Raw genomic sequence first — 16285 nt, forward strand, 5'->3', positions numbered from 1 at the left:
CAACCTTTCCAAAAACTCAGCAAGAACCCTTACTGCTTTTTCTTAGAGTCTCAACAATCTCTATTGTTTTCAAAGTTGTCAGCCACCAGTAGGACAGCAAAAATTTTCATACCTAATAGATATTTATCTTCTCTGCTAGTTCTGATTTAATTATGTGGATAAACATAATTAACTACAGTACTTAGCTTTTGCCTTATGGATATTTTAGGATAATACAGTTTAAACATTAATTACCTGTAATCCTACAAAATAATCAGCTCTGTATATGATGATACCCCATAAGCTAAAATACTTAGTTGGGCTAAAAAGTTACAGAAATTTACAGAGAAATTCACTGGGATGTGATCACATTCTGCACTAAGATGTTCTCTATTCTTACAACAGGCACACAACTGGAATACAAAATGCAGCTGTTTTCAACAAACGACTTCTGAATCTATTTTCATGCCTTAACTATGGGTGCTGGAGACTGGAGAAAGACTCCAGGGAAAAACACTCTTCCTTTGTTGGGGAGCAGAAGTATTGGTATCAAATATCATTCCATCTTCATAGGTTTCTATGAACCTTCTCACAGAGTATGGATTGCAGCCTGATGAGTTAAAAAAAAACCTGATAAGAAAAAAAAAAACAAAAAAACCTACACAGCTTAGGGACTTTTGAAAGTAATTCAATTACTCTGTATGAACAGCACACTTATTTGCATCTCACAGTTATTTTCATGCAATGCATTTTCCATTCAAGGATATTACTAAAGGATCTTCCTGAGCTCAGTTCTTGCCAGTATTTGAGTTCCTTCAATTCAGAGACTGCCAGGCATGGAATTTCATATTACTTCTTGCTTGAATTTTTGCTCTGATAGATGTTATCTCAGTAAGAACACTTTGCCAACTTTGTCTTCCAGACAACTGAAGTCACATTTTTTAACGCTCCCTTTCTTTTACAGAATAAATACAAGTCTTAAAGTATATCAGAACTTTTCAAAAATGGAATATGAAAGATTTTTATTTTTAAAAGTTTGCATTGAAAACTGTAGTTATTGAACAAACAAGTATTTTACAAATTTCAACCCCAGAGATATGTTCACAGTCAAAAATGAAAATTAAATGAAAATTAAATGGGCTGAGCAATACACTGACTTAATTGATTTTCATTTTTCACATTGTGAAATATGAGGATAATAAAGCAGAAAATACAGATTATGAGAAGAATATTAGCTTTTAAGTATCTTTTTGGCTTTTGACAGCAAGTGGAATGCTGGGGAAAATATCTGCAATAGCCACGTATTGGGAATAAGGTATTTTGATGTAGACTTCATGGACTTCATAAGCTTCAGTACCAATAATGCTTTTTCTTCCTTCTAACTTCAGTTTTGTCCCTCAGTTCATGTTGTTATTCTTAACCCAGTGTTTTATAATACCATAATTACTCAAAAAAACCCAACAAACCCAACATGTTTATTTCTCAATTTTAATTCTCAGATTTCAACATGAATATCACTAATGTACCTAAAAATAAGACTTCAAGACAAAAATACTAGGAAGTTTTAAGGGACACACAAGGATGTGGTCTAGGTATTTATAAAGGCTAACTTCAGAAATAGCTCCCCTCTGAACCACCCCTGACAGAACTCACATGCTCCCTCGGGAGATGCCTCACCTCTAAAGGATGAGAGGAGATCAACCTGGATAAACGATGTGAAAACTATTCTTGCATCAGACTGTCACCATGGCATCCAGGGAAGGCAATAAACTGCTGAAAATTGGACATAGCAAAAAAAACCCCAAACCTTTCAAATTATCTCTAGAGATTTCTAGGAACAAAAGTTGCAGTTGGTATATAAATCTGAGTTCTGAAACAATAACAGGGTTTATGGATTAAGAAAATTTCTTAATACCCAGATAAAATACCTGAAGAGTGAACATAAAGACCCTTTAAACATACAGCTCAGTTTCTCCAAAGAGACTAGTCTTCTAAAGACCTCAGCTAAGAAAAAAATATTTTAATGTTCTTTATACTTGAGCCAAAGCCCACATCTCCGATGGTAACCAACACTGAAGCATTACAGAAAGTATAAAGTAATTCATCCTGTAAAAAACAAATTTGCAATATGAAAAACTGATAGTCATTTCTATTAGGTTAAGAATTATCTGAGTATTGCATCATAGCATAACAAGAAAATGTAATAAGCCTAGTTAAGCAGAAACATTGATGCTAATTAGAAACAGAATTTCCCAAAAATAAACTCTAGTATTTCAGGCATCATCTAACCAGAAGGAAAATGTGAAATGCTATAAAGTGATACTCAAAAAAAAGAAACTATCACAGAGATTACAAGTTCATAAAACTACCATGAAATGAAAAACTACATTTAGTTATTTCATGGCTATATCAGGCTGATGAGAGGAAAATTCAGTTTATGGTTAACATAGCAAACAGAAACACTTTTCTAAGCATTTATGAGTTTTCAGACTCTGATTTTCACTTCAGAAGAGAAGCAATTACAACTTCTTTTATTACTTGCCTTATTTTTCTTAGCAAAGTGTGAAAAGGTCTGAAGAGTTCAGACATATCTTCTGGTTTATGGTCCAAGTTTAATGGTCCCTCAGAGTAGACAACAAGGCCACTGTAATTCAAACACATGCATGAACACACACAAAAATGAAAATTTTATTACACAGAGCAACAACTGAATAGTCAGAAAAGCAACTGTACATAAACATTAGAACAACATTTAACTACATCTCATTATCTTATTTTTGTCTGATTCACCCACAGCTAGAATTAGATGCTATTTAAAGTAACAGGAAAAAGATGCCCTCCACTCTGTTCCCCTTTCTAAACACGGCAGAAAAAGCAATGGGAGCATAAAGGGAAGAACACACATTATTTCATTGCTGCAGCTGAATGAAAAAAAAAAAACCACAAAGGAAATCCCACAAAGGAAACCTATTATCAAGTACATTATGGGAGGTCCACTGATTTGAGATATTGCAGATGGCTTTTCCTTTCCAGTCCATAACTTCCAGGTAAGGTAGCTGACTCCTGAGTTCCTAGTTTTCTACTTCCAAGATAAATATAAGGTGGTATTGACATATGGTAAAAAAAGGAAACAGATTTTCTTAATCACATAAAACACATTTTGAAGAAACGACGCTTTTAAATCAACTCAGCACTTGTACAAAAATTTCCCTGGAAAGAGGTAAATTCACAATCCTGAGAGCCTCCAGGTACTCAATAGTTCCTCCTGACCAAATCACCACTGCCCAAACCTGTCTGTGTGCCATGGATTAAACAAAATTCACCTTCAGATCTGCTGTGCCACACCAGACTGGGTGAGAGAGTGGATTCCCAGCAGGCACCACTCTGCTTAGAACTATTTAATCCTCTGCCCACTGCAAAACCAATGTATGTTTCCCAAAGGCAACCCCTTCTCACAGCTGAGATTACATCAGTTTTCTTTTTCCAAGGCCATTTTCCCCTTCCTGTCCATAGTGTCAGGGCTCTGTTACCCAAGATATTTCAAAGGCATGCTCCTTTTCTTAAACTCCAATTACATACTGCTATGAGAGCTATCCAGCACCCAAATCACCCAGAGTAACAGCAACCCTTGGCTAACAGGACTGTCAAAGTCTTTTGGTCACCAGCCCCTCCCTAGCAAGCACCTGTGCGACCACCAAAGCCTCTCTGAGACACAGCAGCAAAGCTGATGTCACAAGCTATATGAATTTCCCTTGGATTAAGGTTTTGAGGGCAGTAGCAGAGAAGAGGAGATGAGAGCCAGAAAAAGTTGCTTCCTTTGCAAGTCACTTTTTTTTTTGTGGCTTAAGACAAATTATCTTGTTGCCAGGGATACATCATTTTATCTTTTTCTCTATGCTTGCCAAGCTTGAACAAGCAGGCTGCCACAAAGCGAAGCAGTTATTGCTGACTCATGTCTTATGCTCTGCATAAGCAAATATTACTACTTTGCTGAGTGAGAGCTCAAGGCTACTCTTCTCAAACTTCTCCCTGATGCAAGTCACTGTTCCTTTGGCTTTCAGGCAGTTTGGTTGCCAGAGAATTTAACTCTTGGAAGAAATTTAAAAAAGTGGGGTAGAGCACTACAGAAAAAAAAAAAAAAAAGAAATGGCTTCTGTACATGTGTAACATTTGAAAGAGCTCTGTGATACTTCATGAGAGTGATTTCTTTTTTTATCACTGGATAATTAGGAGCACTCAAACTTCTTCTCTATCCTTTGTAATTTGGGGTAGACATGATCTATTTGCCAGAGAGCCCTGGCTTTCCAGTTAGTCATAATGGGTTCTCCTTCACTGTGAGCAGCTTCAAACTGAGTTCTTACATTCCTGTTGTCTTCCAATAATCAGATTATTACTGTTATTATTTTTAGAATGACAGTTAGAGACAATATACTATTTAACAGGAACAACAGGCCACAGGGAGTTCCTGAGGAGAAGTGTATTACACTCAGGATTTGAGGGCTTTTATTTCCCTCAATTATCCTACTTATACTAGCTAACTGTAAAACATTCACAATGGTAAAATATTAAAAATATGCTGGCTTTACTCCAGAGAAACTGCTGCCTTAGTAAACCATGAACACTCATTAGGAAAAATGTATCTGATTTGTTCAATATTGCAAAAACTGCATGAAGCAAAACCACTGCCCATTTAGCTGCCTTGAGTGGTCAATACAGGGCACAAATATACACAAAAGTTACACTTTCCTTCAAGGGAATTGAGCCTAACTCAACAGTTACAATGCAGTTTGCCATGATAATTCCTTCTGAAGCTAGAGTCATTGAGAAAAACACACAAATTTAACTGAAAATGTGTTGTTTTCAAGAATTGTATCCTTAGGTCATCCTATTTTTGAGGAAATATTAAAAATATGCTGGCTTTACTCCAGAGAAACTGCTGCCTTAGTAAACCATGAACACTCATTAGGAAAAATGTATCTGATTTGTTCAATATTGCAAAAACTGCATGAAGCAAAACCACTGCCCATTTAGCTGCCTTGAGTGGTCAATACAGGGCACAAATATACACAAAAGTTACACTTTCCTTCAAGGGAATTGAGCCTAACTCAACAGTTACAATGCAGTTTGCCATGATAATTCCTTCTGAACCTCGAGTCATGGAGAAAACCACACAAATTTAACTGAAAATTTGTTGTTTTCAAGAATTTTACCTTAGGTCATCCTATTTTTGACTGTCACACAATATGTGCTTTCAAAAAATATTTCTGACAACATGACATTGCAAAGACTGATGTTCCTAACTTTTAAATTTTGATGGAGGATGCCTGATCAATTGTTCCTGCCTGCTCTATTTAGAGTTCTACCATCTTTTTTTTTTTTTTGTCTTGATATTCTACATTAAACTGGCAATGATTTAGAACACAACAATTCTCCTCCTTTAATTCTTTTTAAAGAACGTTAAAGCAAACTCAGGTGAAAGACAGACCATCAAATTCTAAACACTGCTTTTCAAGTCTTCAATAAACCTTTAAATGAGGCAGAGCAGAGAGTAGTTAAAAATTACTTACCATACAATGGCTAATCTTGGAATTGTAAACATTAAAGCTGGTTCATAGTCATCTATCATATCTTGAGTGAGGTATCCAAGCCTTAAGGCTCTAAGCAGAAGAATAAAATTATTTAGTAAGACATCAAAGTCTTGAAGAATACACTTCACTAAGGAAAAATTTGAAAAAATTGTTATAAACCAAACTGATAGTATTTAACTCATGCACTGGTTTTGTACAGTCTAAACCACTACATATATAACTGCTTGCTTAAGTCTCTGCTTTAAAGAAAAAAACAGTATAAAAACATAAATGCGAGAAACAAATCCCTTTAAGCATTTAAAGCTTTTATAGTTATCCAAAACACAATTCACTTTTATGAAATTTTCTCTATTTACTATTTTATGTCAAGCTTCAGCTTGATACTGAAAACCACTGGCGCTGACAATTTTTCAAATAAAAGAAACATTTTTAAAGTAACAGTGGGAAGTACTTGGTTTCATTTTCAAATACAAACTGCTCTAATTATCAAGTTCAATCTCCCCCTTAGCTAACAAAAAACCTAAGAAAATCACCCACGAACAGCCCAGTTCTACACAATAACTTACTGAAGTCTAAGGATTTAATATTTGGGGGAGACTTCATTATCCTCAAATAACTTCTCAAATGTCTTAAGTCCCTTTTAAACTAAACCTCACTTTGCTTGGATTTTTTACTTGGCTGTATTTTCCAGGTTGCTTCACAATTTCCAGATTTCACCATATATGTTTTATAACATCCTCAAATTTCTTCTCTGACTTGTTCATACCAGTGTTTAAGACTGCAAGGAAAACTGCACACAAGTCCTGCTTTTGGTTCCCAAAAGAATGGAAAGAACATTTTCTTATTCCTTGTCAGCCAGTACTGCTGGGGGTGGACAGGACATGACCACAAAGCAAATTCTGGTTGGTGCCAAGAGTGGATGGACACACTGGTGCCCATGCTCACTCCCTGTTCCTTCCTACAGCCCAGACAGATTTCCCAAAGCTACAATTAAGAAACCATCTTTTTCCTCTTACTGGGCAAATACAGAATCCCAGAACTGTCAGGGCTGGAATGGATCTCTGGAGATCAGCCAGTCCAACCCCTCAGGCAGGAAGGGTCATCTGCTAGAGCAGGTGACACAGGAACTTATCCAGGTGGGTTTGGAATGTCTCCAGAGAGGGAGACTGACTCCACAACCTCCATGGCAACTGTTCTGCCACCTCAATGTAGAGAAATTCTTTCCCCATGCTGGTGTGAACTTCTTGTGTTGTAATTTCCGCTGTTACACCTTGTCCTGTCCCTGGACACCATGGAAGAGAGTCTGGCACCATCCTCTTGACACACACCTTAGAGATATTTGTGTGCATGGATCAGATCCCCCCAGTCATGTCTCCTCTGAACAGGCCCAGCTTCCTCAGCCTCTCCTCCTAAGGGAGATGCTCCAGACCCCTCATCACCTTTGTGCCTCTGCTGGACACGTGTAAGCCACAGGTGAGTACATGTATGTGTAGTAGCTCCCTGACTGATGGAAGGTAATACCCCTCACTTGTTGTGACCTTTGAGTTGTAATCCTGTCTCCCAAAATGCCTGAAACACCTCTGACCTTGGTGCCATGTACAGACTGAGACAGTGTGCTCTGTACTCCTCCATTCCTTGATGAAAGGATCGACCATACCAGACCCAGGGTCCTGCTTCCCAAGTTCTCCTAACATGACAGTGAAACCAACACTTATCCTAAGGGCCTTTTACAGTCAACTGCCATCTAATGATTCTACACAGAACATGATTCACTAATTTTCTTTCAAGAACAGTGCTGCACTGCTCAAAACCCCTCTTAGACTGAGTATTTCACATGCTGCTCCCCTCTACTGCCCATCTGCGGGCTAGTTCATCTGTCACAAGGGGGAAGAAAAAAAAGTTGTTCAATGCATTACAAATTCACCCTTTGCTTTGCACCTTATACTTCTAGAACTTATGGATTGCAGAATTGTTTTCTTTCATCATTCTCCCTTCATACATATAGAGCCAAACACCAGTCCTTTGAGATTTTAAAGAGATTTTATGAGTTCTTTATGAAAATCACTGGAGGTTCAAAGATTATTTGAATCATCTCCCCATGTATTCTTACATGAAATATCACTAAGTCTTGATGCCTTGAACAGACTTAGCTTATTTAAATGCTTAGTCTTCTTTTACACATCTGTAACTAGGCATACCAACAATACAGTTATTGTTGTATTATTAACTCTTGTGTTTTGTTTTGCATTTTTTTAATGTAGAAAACAAAAAAAACCCCACAGGCTTGTGCCTGCCAAGCATGCTTAACCTTCGAATTTGGATACTTACTAGAAAAGCAAAATAGCTGGTGTTTTATGACAATTCTTCAATATTATAGTTAATGTACTTCTATAAAAACTCAGAGAGAAAGGAAACACAGAAATTAAGATCTAGTCCTTAACTTACCTCTCCACAGTTTCACAGAACAGTACGATAACCTCCTGCTGTACATAGTATTCTTTTGGAGACTTCACAGGTACCATGGCTGACACATAACTACAAAAATTATAAAATAATGTACCACTGTTTCACATGCTTTAACAAATAAAATTTTAAATAAAACCAAACCTAGGACAAATCATCTTAGAAACCTAAGATGACTTCCTGTACCAATTTGTATTTACTTCAACAGCACTCACTATGAAAACTGTACTGTGTAACAATCTATGAGAAACACAGCCAAATTACTTATTGAAGTGGAATTGAGGCAGCGGAAGTCAGCAGTAATTTAGAAATATTATAATTATATAGCACATTTATGATACAATGATTTAATTATGATACCACATTTAGCTATCAGAACCCTTTACTGTGTGGCACAGTGCCTTGGAAGGATCTTTACTGCCCCATCTTAAAGACAGAACAGTTTACTCTGCATTTCCTCAATTAAAAAAATCTGACTTAAACCAAACATTTTACCTATAATAATTTTACATGAAATTAGAATAATGAAATTAGTTACCCAGATGAGACAGTTTATGACACTTAAAATTTGGCCTCATGTCTATGTGGAATTACTAGCAAAAGCACTAATTCAACAAGGTAAGAAACACTGGTAGAAGTTTCGTGATTTTCTGTCAATGTATTACTTAATTGGTCATTTTTAGAGTACAAGTAACACAGAAAGGGAAGAAGTTGTTTGCAAAATGATGGTGAAGAAAAATGCCGCATATAGAGAGTGGAACTGACAGGCCAAAAACTGCACAGACACTGCCAAGAACCAGTTACTGATGTCATTGGTGTCTGCACTCAAACCCACACTTAAAAAACATGTTTTTCTAGAATGTTTTCAATTGAAGTGTTTTCAATGTAACAGAATAATGTCGTCTTTTCTAATCAGACAAAAACCTGTTTACCTGAGTAAAAGAACGTAAGAGAGTAACAATATTGAGGAAGGGCAAGCAGTAATGTGGGACATGACAGCGTATAGGTTATTCCCAAGGAATATTAAAAGACTACCCAATTCCAAGAAACATGTTCTGCTAAGCGCAGCAGTGACTGTGTCATATTAGATCCACAGATAACCCTGCCCATTATCTTGTCTGTGGCCAGCACCACAAACATCTAACACACAGGCAGGCAGCTGTCTAGACTCTGAAGCACAATGCAAGACTGGTCAGTGTGACCCCTGATGCAAAAAAACATCACCCCAAAAAGCAGTTATTTTTACTTAAGCTATAAACCTCAAAGTCATTTTTCAATCACAAGTTTTGAAATCAGTGATTTCCCGTGGTTAATTATGGTTCATGTAAAAGCACTTCCTCCATCACAATTCAATTTGCCTTCTTAAATTCACTGGGTACATCTTGCTTGAACCACTAAGCACAAGAGAACAAAACCTCAGTCTCTAGAATATGCGTTATCGTTCTATTCTTTTTAAATATCTATTTGTTGCCTTTTCACTGATAAAGAAAACATTAAGAGATTTATGGTTTCCTTTTGTGTCTTGGAAATTCTCCCTCAAATGCCATTTGCCAGTATGCAAATGGGGGATTATAGTTTAGCTGGAGAGAGGAAATGTTGATTGCTAAAAAGCTATTTAGTTTTCATTATTGCTACACTGGAAGGAAAAATCTAACAATACACAAATTACTAAAGAATTCAAATACAATGATAAAAAATTTACATCCTTTTTCCACTCAAAGAATATAGAGTGAAACAGTCAATTTCCAAAAACCAACAAGCCAAAAACAACTGCAGTGGCTAAGACATGGCTCACAACACATTTACTTCATCTCTTTTACCTTAATTCAAACTCAGCAAAAAGCACATCAAAATGCTTGAGGGAATCTTTCATTTTTTCTGTGTAGAGGTTCAAATCCCTCAAGGCCTGGTCACGAATGATATTTCTGACTTCCTCTAGGCTTCGGGTCAGATCCTTGGCCAAGGGCCTCATAGCCATACTCTCAATTTCACGATTCATAATAATTGAACCAGCAGCCAAACACTGTGAAAGAGATGAAGAGATAAAATATTAGTTTTTACAAAGTAAAAATACTTCTATACTCAGAAATGAAGCACAAGATGTGCTATTTAATAAGATGTGCTTTTGAACAATGCCAGTACTTAGCCCCAGTTGGCTGCAAATTATAAACAAGTGAAAGATTTAAGACTGGTATAGAGTCAAAAGCTTTCACAGAAAAGGTTAGGGAGCAGCTCAGCCAGGGAGAGATGAGAAGAGGAAAAGGCTGAAGTACAAGAATGTCTTAGGGTGACCACAGTGCTGACAGAAGAACTGAAGTTATTCTCCCACCAGTTAGGCAACAAGCATTAGTAGGATAGATCCTCTATGCACACACAGATTCCTTGCATAAAAGAGATGGGAATCCAGCAAAACTACAGTCCATGGGCTGTTTTGATCTGGACTTGGATTTGGATTTTTCATTTTATTGAAAAATAAATTTGTTCCAAGTTCTGCAACTGTGATGTCTTTTACAGCAAAACTGCTCACACTGGCTATCACACAAGAATCCAGTTAGGCCAGTACCCTGCTTCCCACAGAAATCATGATAATATACAAAAATCAGGTCACTGAGTGATTCTTCCCTTCCAGTGTCTGGAAAGCAACTATTTAAGACTCCTTGCCCCAGGCATTATACATGGACTCTATCCAGCTGACAAAGACATTAACAGTAGATTTTTACTGCAACACATTAATAAAACTTTTTTAAAATCTTGCCACTAAACACAACTGCTGGCTTTATTCTTTTATGGTTACATTTGGAAGCACCAATATAAATACTTCTGTTAACTGAGAAAATACAAGGTTGTTCTCAAAGATCAGGAGGCTTTTTTTTCCCCTTTTTTAAATCTCCATTTGCAGCTGTGTCACCCCCCTCTCCCGGGCATCCTGTGGATGGGAGCCACACCTGCAACTCAGTAAGAGGGACCTGCAATCCCAGAAGGGATCCTTTCTCAGCAGTCTGATTTGAGGGCACAAAGAGAAGATCATGTTCTTACTTCTTATCAGCCAAAGCAGTATTTGTGAGAAGTAGGGACAGAGTAAGTGTTACCTGCTGATAGGTATTCTCAGTCTGATAACTCAGTGATTGTACTGCCAAGGACAGAAGTGTGTACTCATAAAGCTCACACAGCCTTCTTGCTCCATGAATTTGCAGGAGGGCAGTGCCTACAGCAGTAGGAGCTGGCATTACACCATCACTGCATGTGTTACTTTCCCTGGAACCAACAGGTCCCTCCAGCCTGAGGGTTACACAGTGAAAGTTTGATTTGGAAACAGGTTTAGCTTATATAACACAGCAGTGAATAAAACAAGACTTATAACAGGATTACAAAGCACTTTCATACCAAATTAATTTTGTAAATTCTGAGACTGACTCAGAGGAGCCTGCAATTAACAACTGTCAAAGGAAGTTTCAGAAACAGAACATATGGAGGCATATTGGACTGAACAAGATGGGAAATCTTCATGGAGAATATGCACTTGAAAAAGAAAGGAGAAACTGGTAGAGAAAAAAAAGGTTATTAACAGGAGGCCAAGGATTGCTTCAAGTACAGGGGAGGCAACACAGAAAACAAGACCACAACCTGCTGTTGTGTGGTGGGATGTCTGGACTAATCCTCCCTCAAGTCTCAACAAATTCATGGTGCCACCTTAAGTTACCTTCAGGCCAGTAAAGTGAAGACTTTATCACTAAAGATGCCACAAAATGAAAAATGCCACCAAAAATGATTTCTTGTTTTCAGCCAAAGACATCAGTGCTAAAAAATAAATATCTTGCATATCACAGCCTTTTGTTCTGACACTTCAGGCTTCCTTTGGTTAAAATAACAGAAGCTTATTCACTACAAAAATTCCTTGTTCCTACAGGTTGGTCTAAAAGCAAGGAGACTTCTTGAGAAGAAGTCTCAAGACTTTCTCAAGTCTTTGAGAGAAACCAGGTAAGAGAAGAAAAGTGGACTTCAGTGTTCTGCACAGGAACTATTATATTGGCATACACATGAAACCAGAAAGTTTTGTGCAACATATGACAACCTGAGGTTGCATATTTAGGATGAATTATAGCATAACACAGCCATTAAAGTGACAGCATGCACTTCTATTTGTTGGAGATGAACTTTTGTCCTGATGAAACTCTCTAATACATTTTTATTTGTTTCTAAGATCTTCAAAACACAAGACGGCTGATCAGAAAAAAAAACCCATCAAAATATCACTCAGATGCTAACCCACAAAAGAATAATTTTTCACTATAGAATACTGACAGCACACAATTATGAAAATAACCTGGTATGCTCAGCCCAACCAAAACCACAGCTACAGAACGCCATTTCTCTGAGCACCCAGAGCAAGTTCTCTTCTTTATTTTACTCTGTCATTCTTTTTCTGTACTTCTTACAGAAAAATCTGAAAAGGTTCTTGTGGCTTTACACAACAAAAAAGCATCTATTAATCCCAAACAACAGGAGTATGACAGACCTACCTCTGCTCCAAACCAAAGCTGCCCTGCAAGGTTGTCATGGCGTATTTCCTCTGGAAACTTAACACAGAAGTCTCTGTTGGCCCGTTCATGTGGAATGCATTCATCCATGATTTGGTTTATGATGTTCAAAACATTATCCTGAAGCAAAACACAGGATACCATATATACAGTTTGCACAGAAAACATTTTTGCTTCTAAAGTAGACTTCATTAGTGAAATACCAACCAATTAAGATAAAAAATGCAGTATTTAACTCTCTTGGTCTTCATACACACAGTGAAAACAGAGGAGAATACTGCACAGAAACAAGAGCAGCAAACTTTACTCTTTGTAGTTTTCCTAGAAACTGTTTCTCAGATTAGTTGCACTTAACTTTGACTACTTCAATGAGACTTCTGATGAGGAGGCATGACATAAAGAGCTCATTACCTCCAGCTCTCGGTACCTATCAGTAAATAAACGGGAAGTACAAGTGAATTATACTTATTCCATTTCTTCTCACCAGCCCCAACAATACACACTGCCCTTATTCCCACAAAGAGCACCTGACAGGATACCTTGCAGCTGTTAGAAATTGAGTTATATTTGGACCATTTAAGCTCATCCTGGTAATCTAAAGCAGTTTACACATCTGAATCCCAAGTGGGCAAGGGCTGGCACACTCACCAACCACCACATCCCCCAGACACCAGGAGGATAAGGGGACACCACACAAATTAGAGCTTTAATAACTGCTCTGATCTACCTCTGCACCAGGACAAAGATCAAAGACCTACAAGCAGTTTCTTGATATGCAGTAAATAATCTGTATTCATTTATTTGAAAAGATAATTTTCACATTCCCCTGCTGGGAACTGTACAGAATTTAATTAACATAATAAAGGTAGATTGAGAGCATGAAAAAGGCTGAGTGCTTTGATAAAGATGTTTTGTCTTATGCTTCTTCTGCTATTTACAGAATTCACATTCTACTTAAAGTATTTCTCAAACAAATACCACCACATCTGTCTGTACAGAATTGTTTAACAGACAATTGCTTTAAAGCTACACTTCAGTGCAGGTGAAAATAAAACATTTAAAAAACAACAGAAGACAGGAATTTTGAAGAAACCTGCCCCTCTAATATGTTCCCCATCAAAACAGACAATAACTTTAGGTACAAATAATGATCCACAATTTCTGCAATTTCTCCACAGACTGCTGTACCTGCTGTTGCCACAAAATAATCTTAACATTAAGGCTGTAATTACAGTTGTCTTCATGCAAAATAAGGGAATAAATTAATGATCAGCAATATTTACTACACACTGGCATAAGGAAGTTGATGTGTTAATGATTAAAACACTTTCACTAAGTATTTTTTGCAAAGCTGTCATGAGATAAGAAGTCTCATATCAATAAAGTTGTAAAAAACAAACAAAAAACCGCACCTCATACAGTTAAAACACATGAGGAAGTGTAACAACCAACCATCTTCTCTAGAGGTCAGATTGAAAATCAAATGCCCTGTAGCCCCTCCAGGGCATCACAACACAGACCACAGCCAGCAGGTATGAGAAGAGACAAGAAAAGAAAACTAGAATCACAGACAAAATACCTGATTTTAGAGATGAAACCTCCCCCCACTCTACTGGGCCTATTGTACTGCCAGGATCAGTGGGCCACCAGGATCCCTTAGAATCCAAAGTGATGCCCCTTGTAGGAACCGAAGGAAAAACCAACCTTAAATACTCCCAAGGGTCTTGCAAGGAGAACTGAAGTTAAATCCTGGAAGAGGACAGAGCCAAGATGCCCACACCCTGCAGCAGCAGCACCTGAACCACTGGCTGCAGAACATTCACCACCTCCTCTCTCCAGGACAGCAGGGACTCAGACAAGCAATCACATCCAAACTGGTCTGACTTTAGGGTCAGAAAGAACAGAATCATAGCAAGTTTCCTATTCTCCTTCCACTTCTTAATTCCTGGTATTGAGTATACTTCTCTCACCAATATTTAGCTAAATCTACCTGGGAACCAAAGCATTTTGAAAGTAGGTCTCCTAAGAAAAACAACTCCTCAACTACCCAGCTCCTACCCAAAGTTTCTACCTGGGAACCAAAGCATTTTGAAAGTAGGTCTCCTAAGAAAAAATTCCTAAACTACCCAGCTCCCACCCAAAGTCACAGAGCAAAGGCTGAAACTGAGGATAAAAACATTTACATCGTAGAAAGGCATGAGTCACTCATGAAGTGCTTCAAATCTGTCATTACTGATCTATTTTCAGACCAGGTGCTTTGCCTGTAGCTCTCACTTTATCACTAGTGCAATACAAGTTGGTCTTTATCACCAGGATGAAAAACCAGATTCCTGTTTTAAGAGAATTAATCAATGTTTGCAAAGGCCTTTTTGCACTGGAGAGATATAGTGGTAAAAAGCAATCTTACCAGTTAAAATTTTACAAAAGTTTGACGAAATGCAGAGAAATATTAAGGCAGGAAACTCTGAGAAGAACACTATTCAAATCTGGTTATATCAGACTTTAAGTAATCCAATTACATTTTATTTTAGGACATATGATTCCAATTTATTTTACTTGCCACCCAACTTTAATATGGGGAAATGCAATTTTTCTCTTACTTTTTTTTTCCCTAAAATGCTACACAGAATAAGAGGAAAAGCCATATAAAAAAAAAAACTTTCCTCCTTAAATTTTATTTTACTTCAATGGATTATTTTTTAAATGCAATCTTATGTGACAGCAGCTACAAGACAGATTGAATTTCCCTTACATAACCACCTATATACATATTCAAAATTCCTGATGTATCAAAGAACATTTTACACAAATAGAATAAAGAAAGAAGACTCACAGCTGGAAAGCAACTGTTCCATGGTTTTGTTCTGTTTTTCTAATCCTTATACCTGTTAAAAAGCTCTAAGATTCTGTCTAAATCATCTCAGAATATAATTATTACAAGCATCATGAAATTTTATACCTTAATGCACTTGAATATTGCAACTAAAGGCACAATGATGTAATGAAGATATGTCAACTTTTTACAATATACTAATGTTTAAGTATATAATGTATTTGTTTCCCCCTTAAAAGACACTTAATATTCTTGCTCATTTCTTCAGCATTCCTATAATCTCTAGATGCTTCTGCTCCAGAGCACCCAAGATCTACCAAAACCTCTCCATGTATGCCAAACTTTGAGTCAGGTATTTTTTTTTACATGTGCAGTACTACTAAGTTAAACTGCAGGTAATTAGAATTTTAATATACACTTCCCAATGGAAATAAATCACAATAGCTCCATCTCCAGTAGCAGTTGTCTGTACAGAGTTACCTGGCTTCACACAGACAGCTGGTTATTCTGTCAGAGAGCTCAGTGAAAAAGCCAATTAAAAACAAGGCCATCTTTTCCTGCCTAGTCTAGCAGGGATACAGGAAGATTACAGAAAGAAGAGTTGATGGAACTTTGATATATAATGTACGAATACTGAAAGATTTCCACAAGGTAAATTGCTTTTGCTGTTTGAAGATGTGCAATTTCCCAAATTCTCTGTTGCTCTACAGGGTTTATTTTATCATCCTACAGAACAAAAAAAAACCAAAACAAACCAACAATTCTTCATCACTTCCCTTCCCTCTTCCATTTTTCTTATGACACCCAGAGCAGAGTCACTTACATAAAAAATCTGGAATATTTGCTCCCATAATAACTTCAGATCTCAGATGCTTGAAAACTGG

The 16285-nt window shown here is 37.2% G+C and overlaps 1 protein-coding gene across 7 annotated transcripts in view; it reads right to left on the bottom strand.

Moving 5' to 3' along the window:
- The window catches only part of ZFYVE28 (zinc finger FYVE-type containing 28), a 145570-nt gene that overhangs the window by 48515 nt on the left and 80770 nt on the right, over positions 1–16285 (bottom strand). For all 7 annotated transcript variants that reach the window (XR_005957105.1, XM_041490478.1, XM_041490470.1 and 4 more), the window contains exons 3-7: positions 12551–12688; positions 9851–10053; positions 8013–8102; positions 5547–5636; positions 2522–2623 (exon numbers count right to left, since the gene is read on the bottom strand). Coding sequence is in view for 6 of the 7 variants with exons in the window: in XM_041490478.1 (XP_041346412.1) it covers positions 2522–2623; positions 5547–5636; positions 8013–8102; positions 9851–10053; positions 12551–12688 (623 nt within the window). In the remaining variant the exon portion in view is untranslated. The remainder of the gene's footprint in view (positions 1–2521; positions 2624–5546; positions 5637–8012; positions 8103–9850; positions 10054–12550; positions 12689–16285) is intronic.

This window comes from Pyrgilauda ruficollis, unplaced genomic scaffold, assembly GCF_017590135.1.
Source record: "Pyrgilauda ruficollis isolate IOZ18807 unplaced genomic scaffold, ASM1759013v1 scaffold1, whole genome shotgun sequence".
Lineage (NCBI taxonomy): Eukaryota > Metazoa > Chordata > Aves > Passeriformes > Passeridae > Pyrgilauda > Pyrgilauda ruficollis.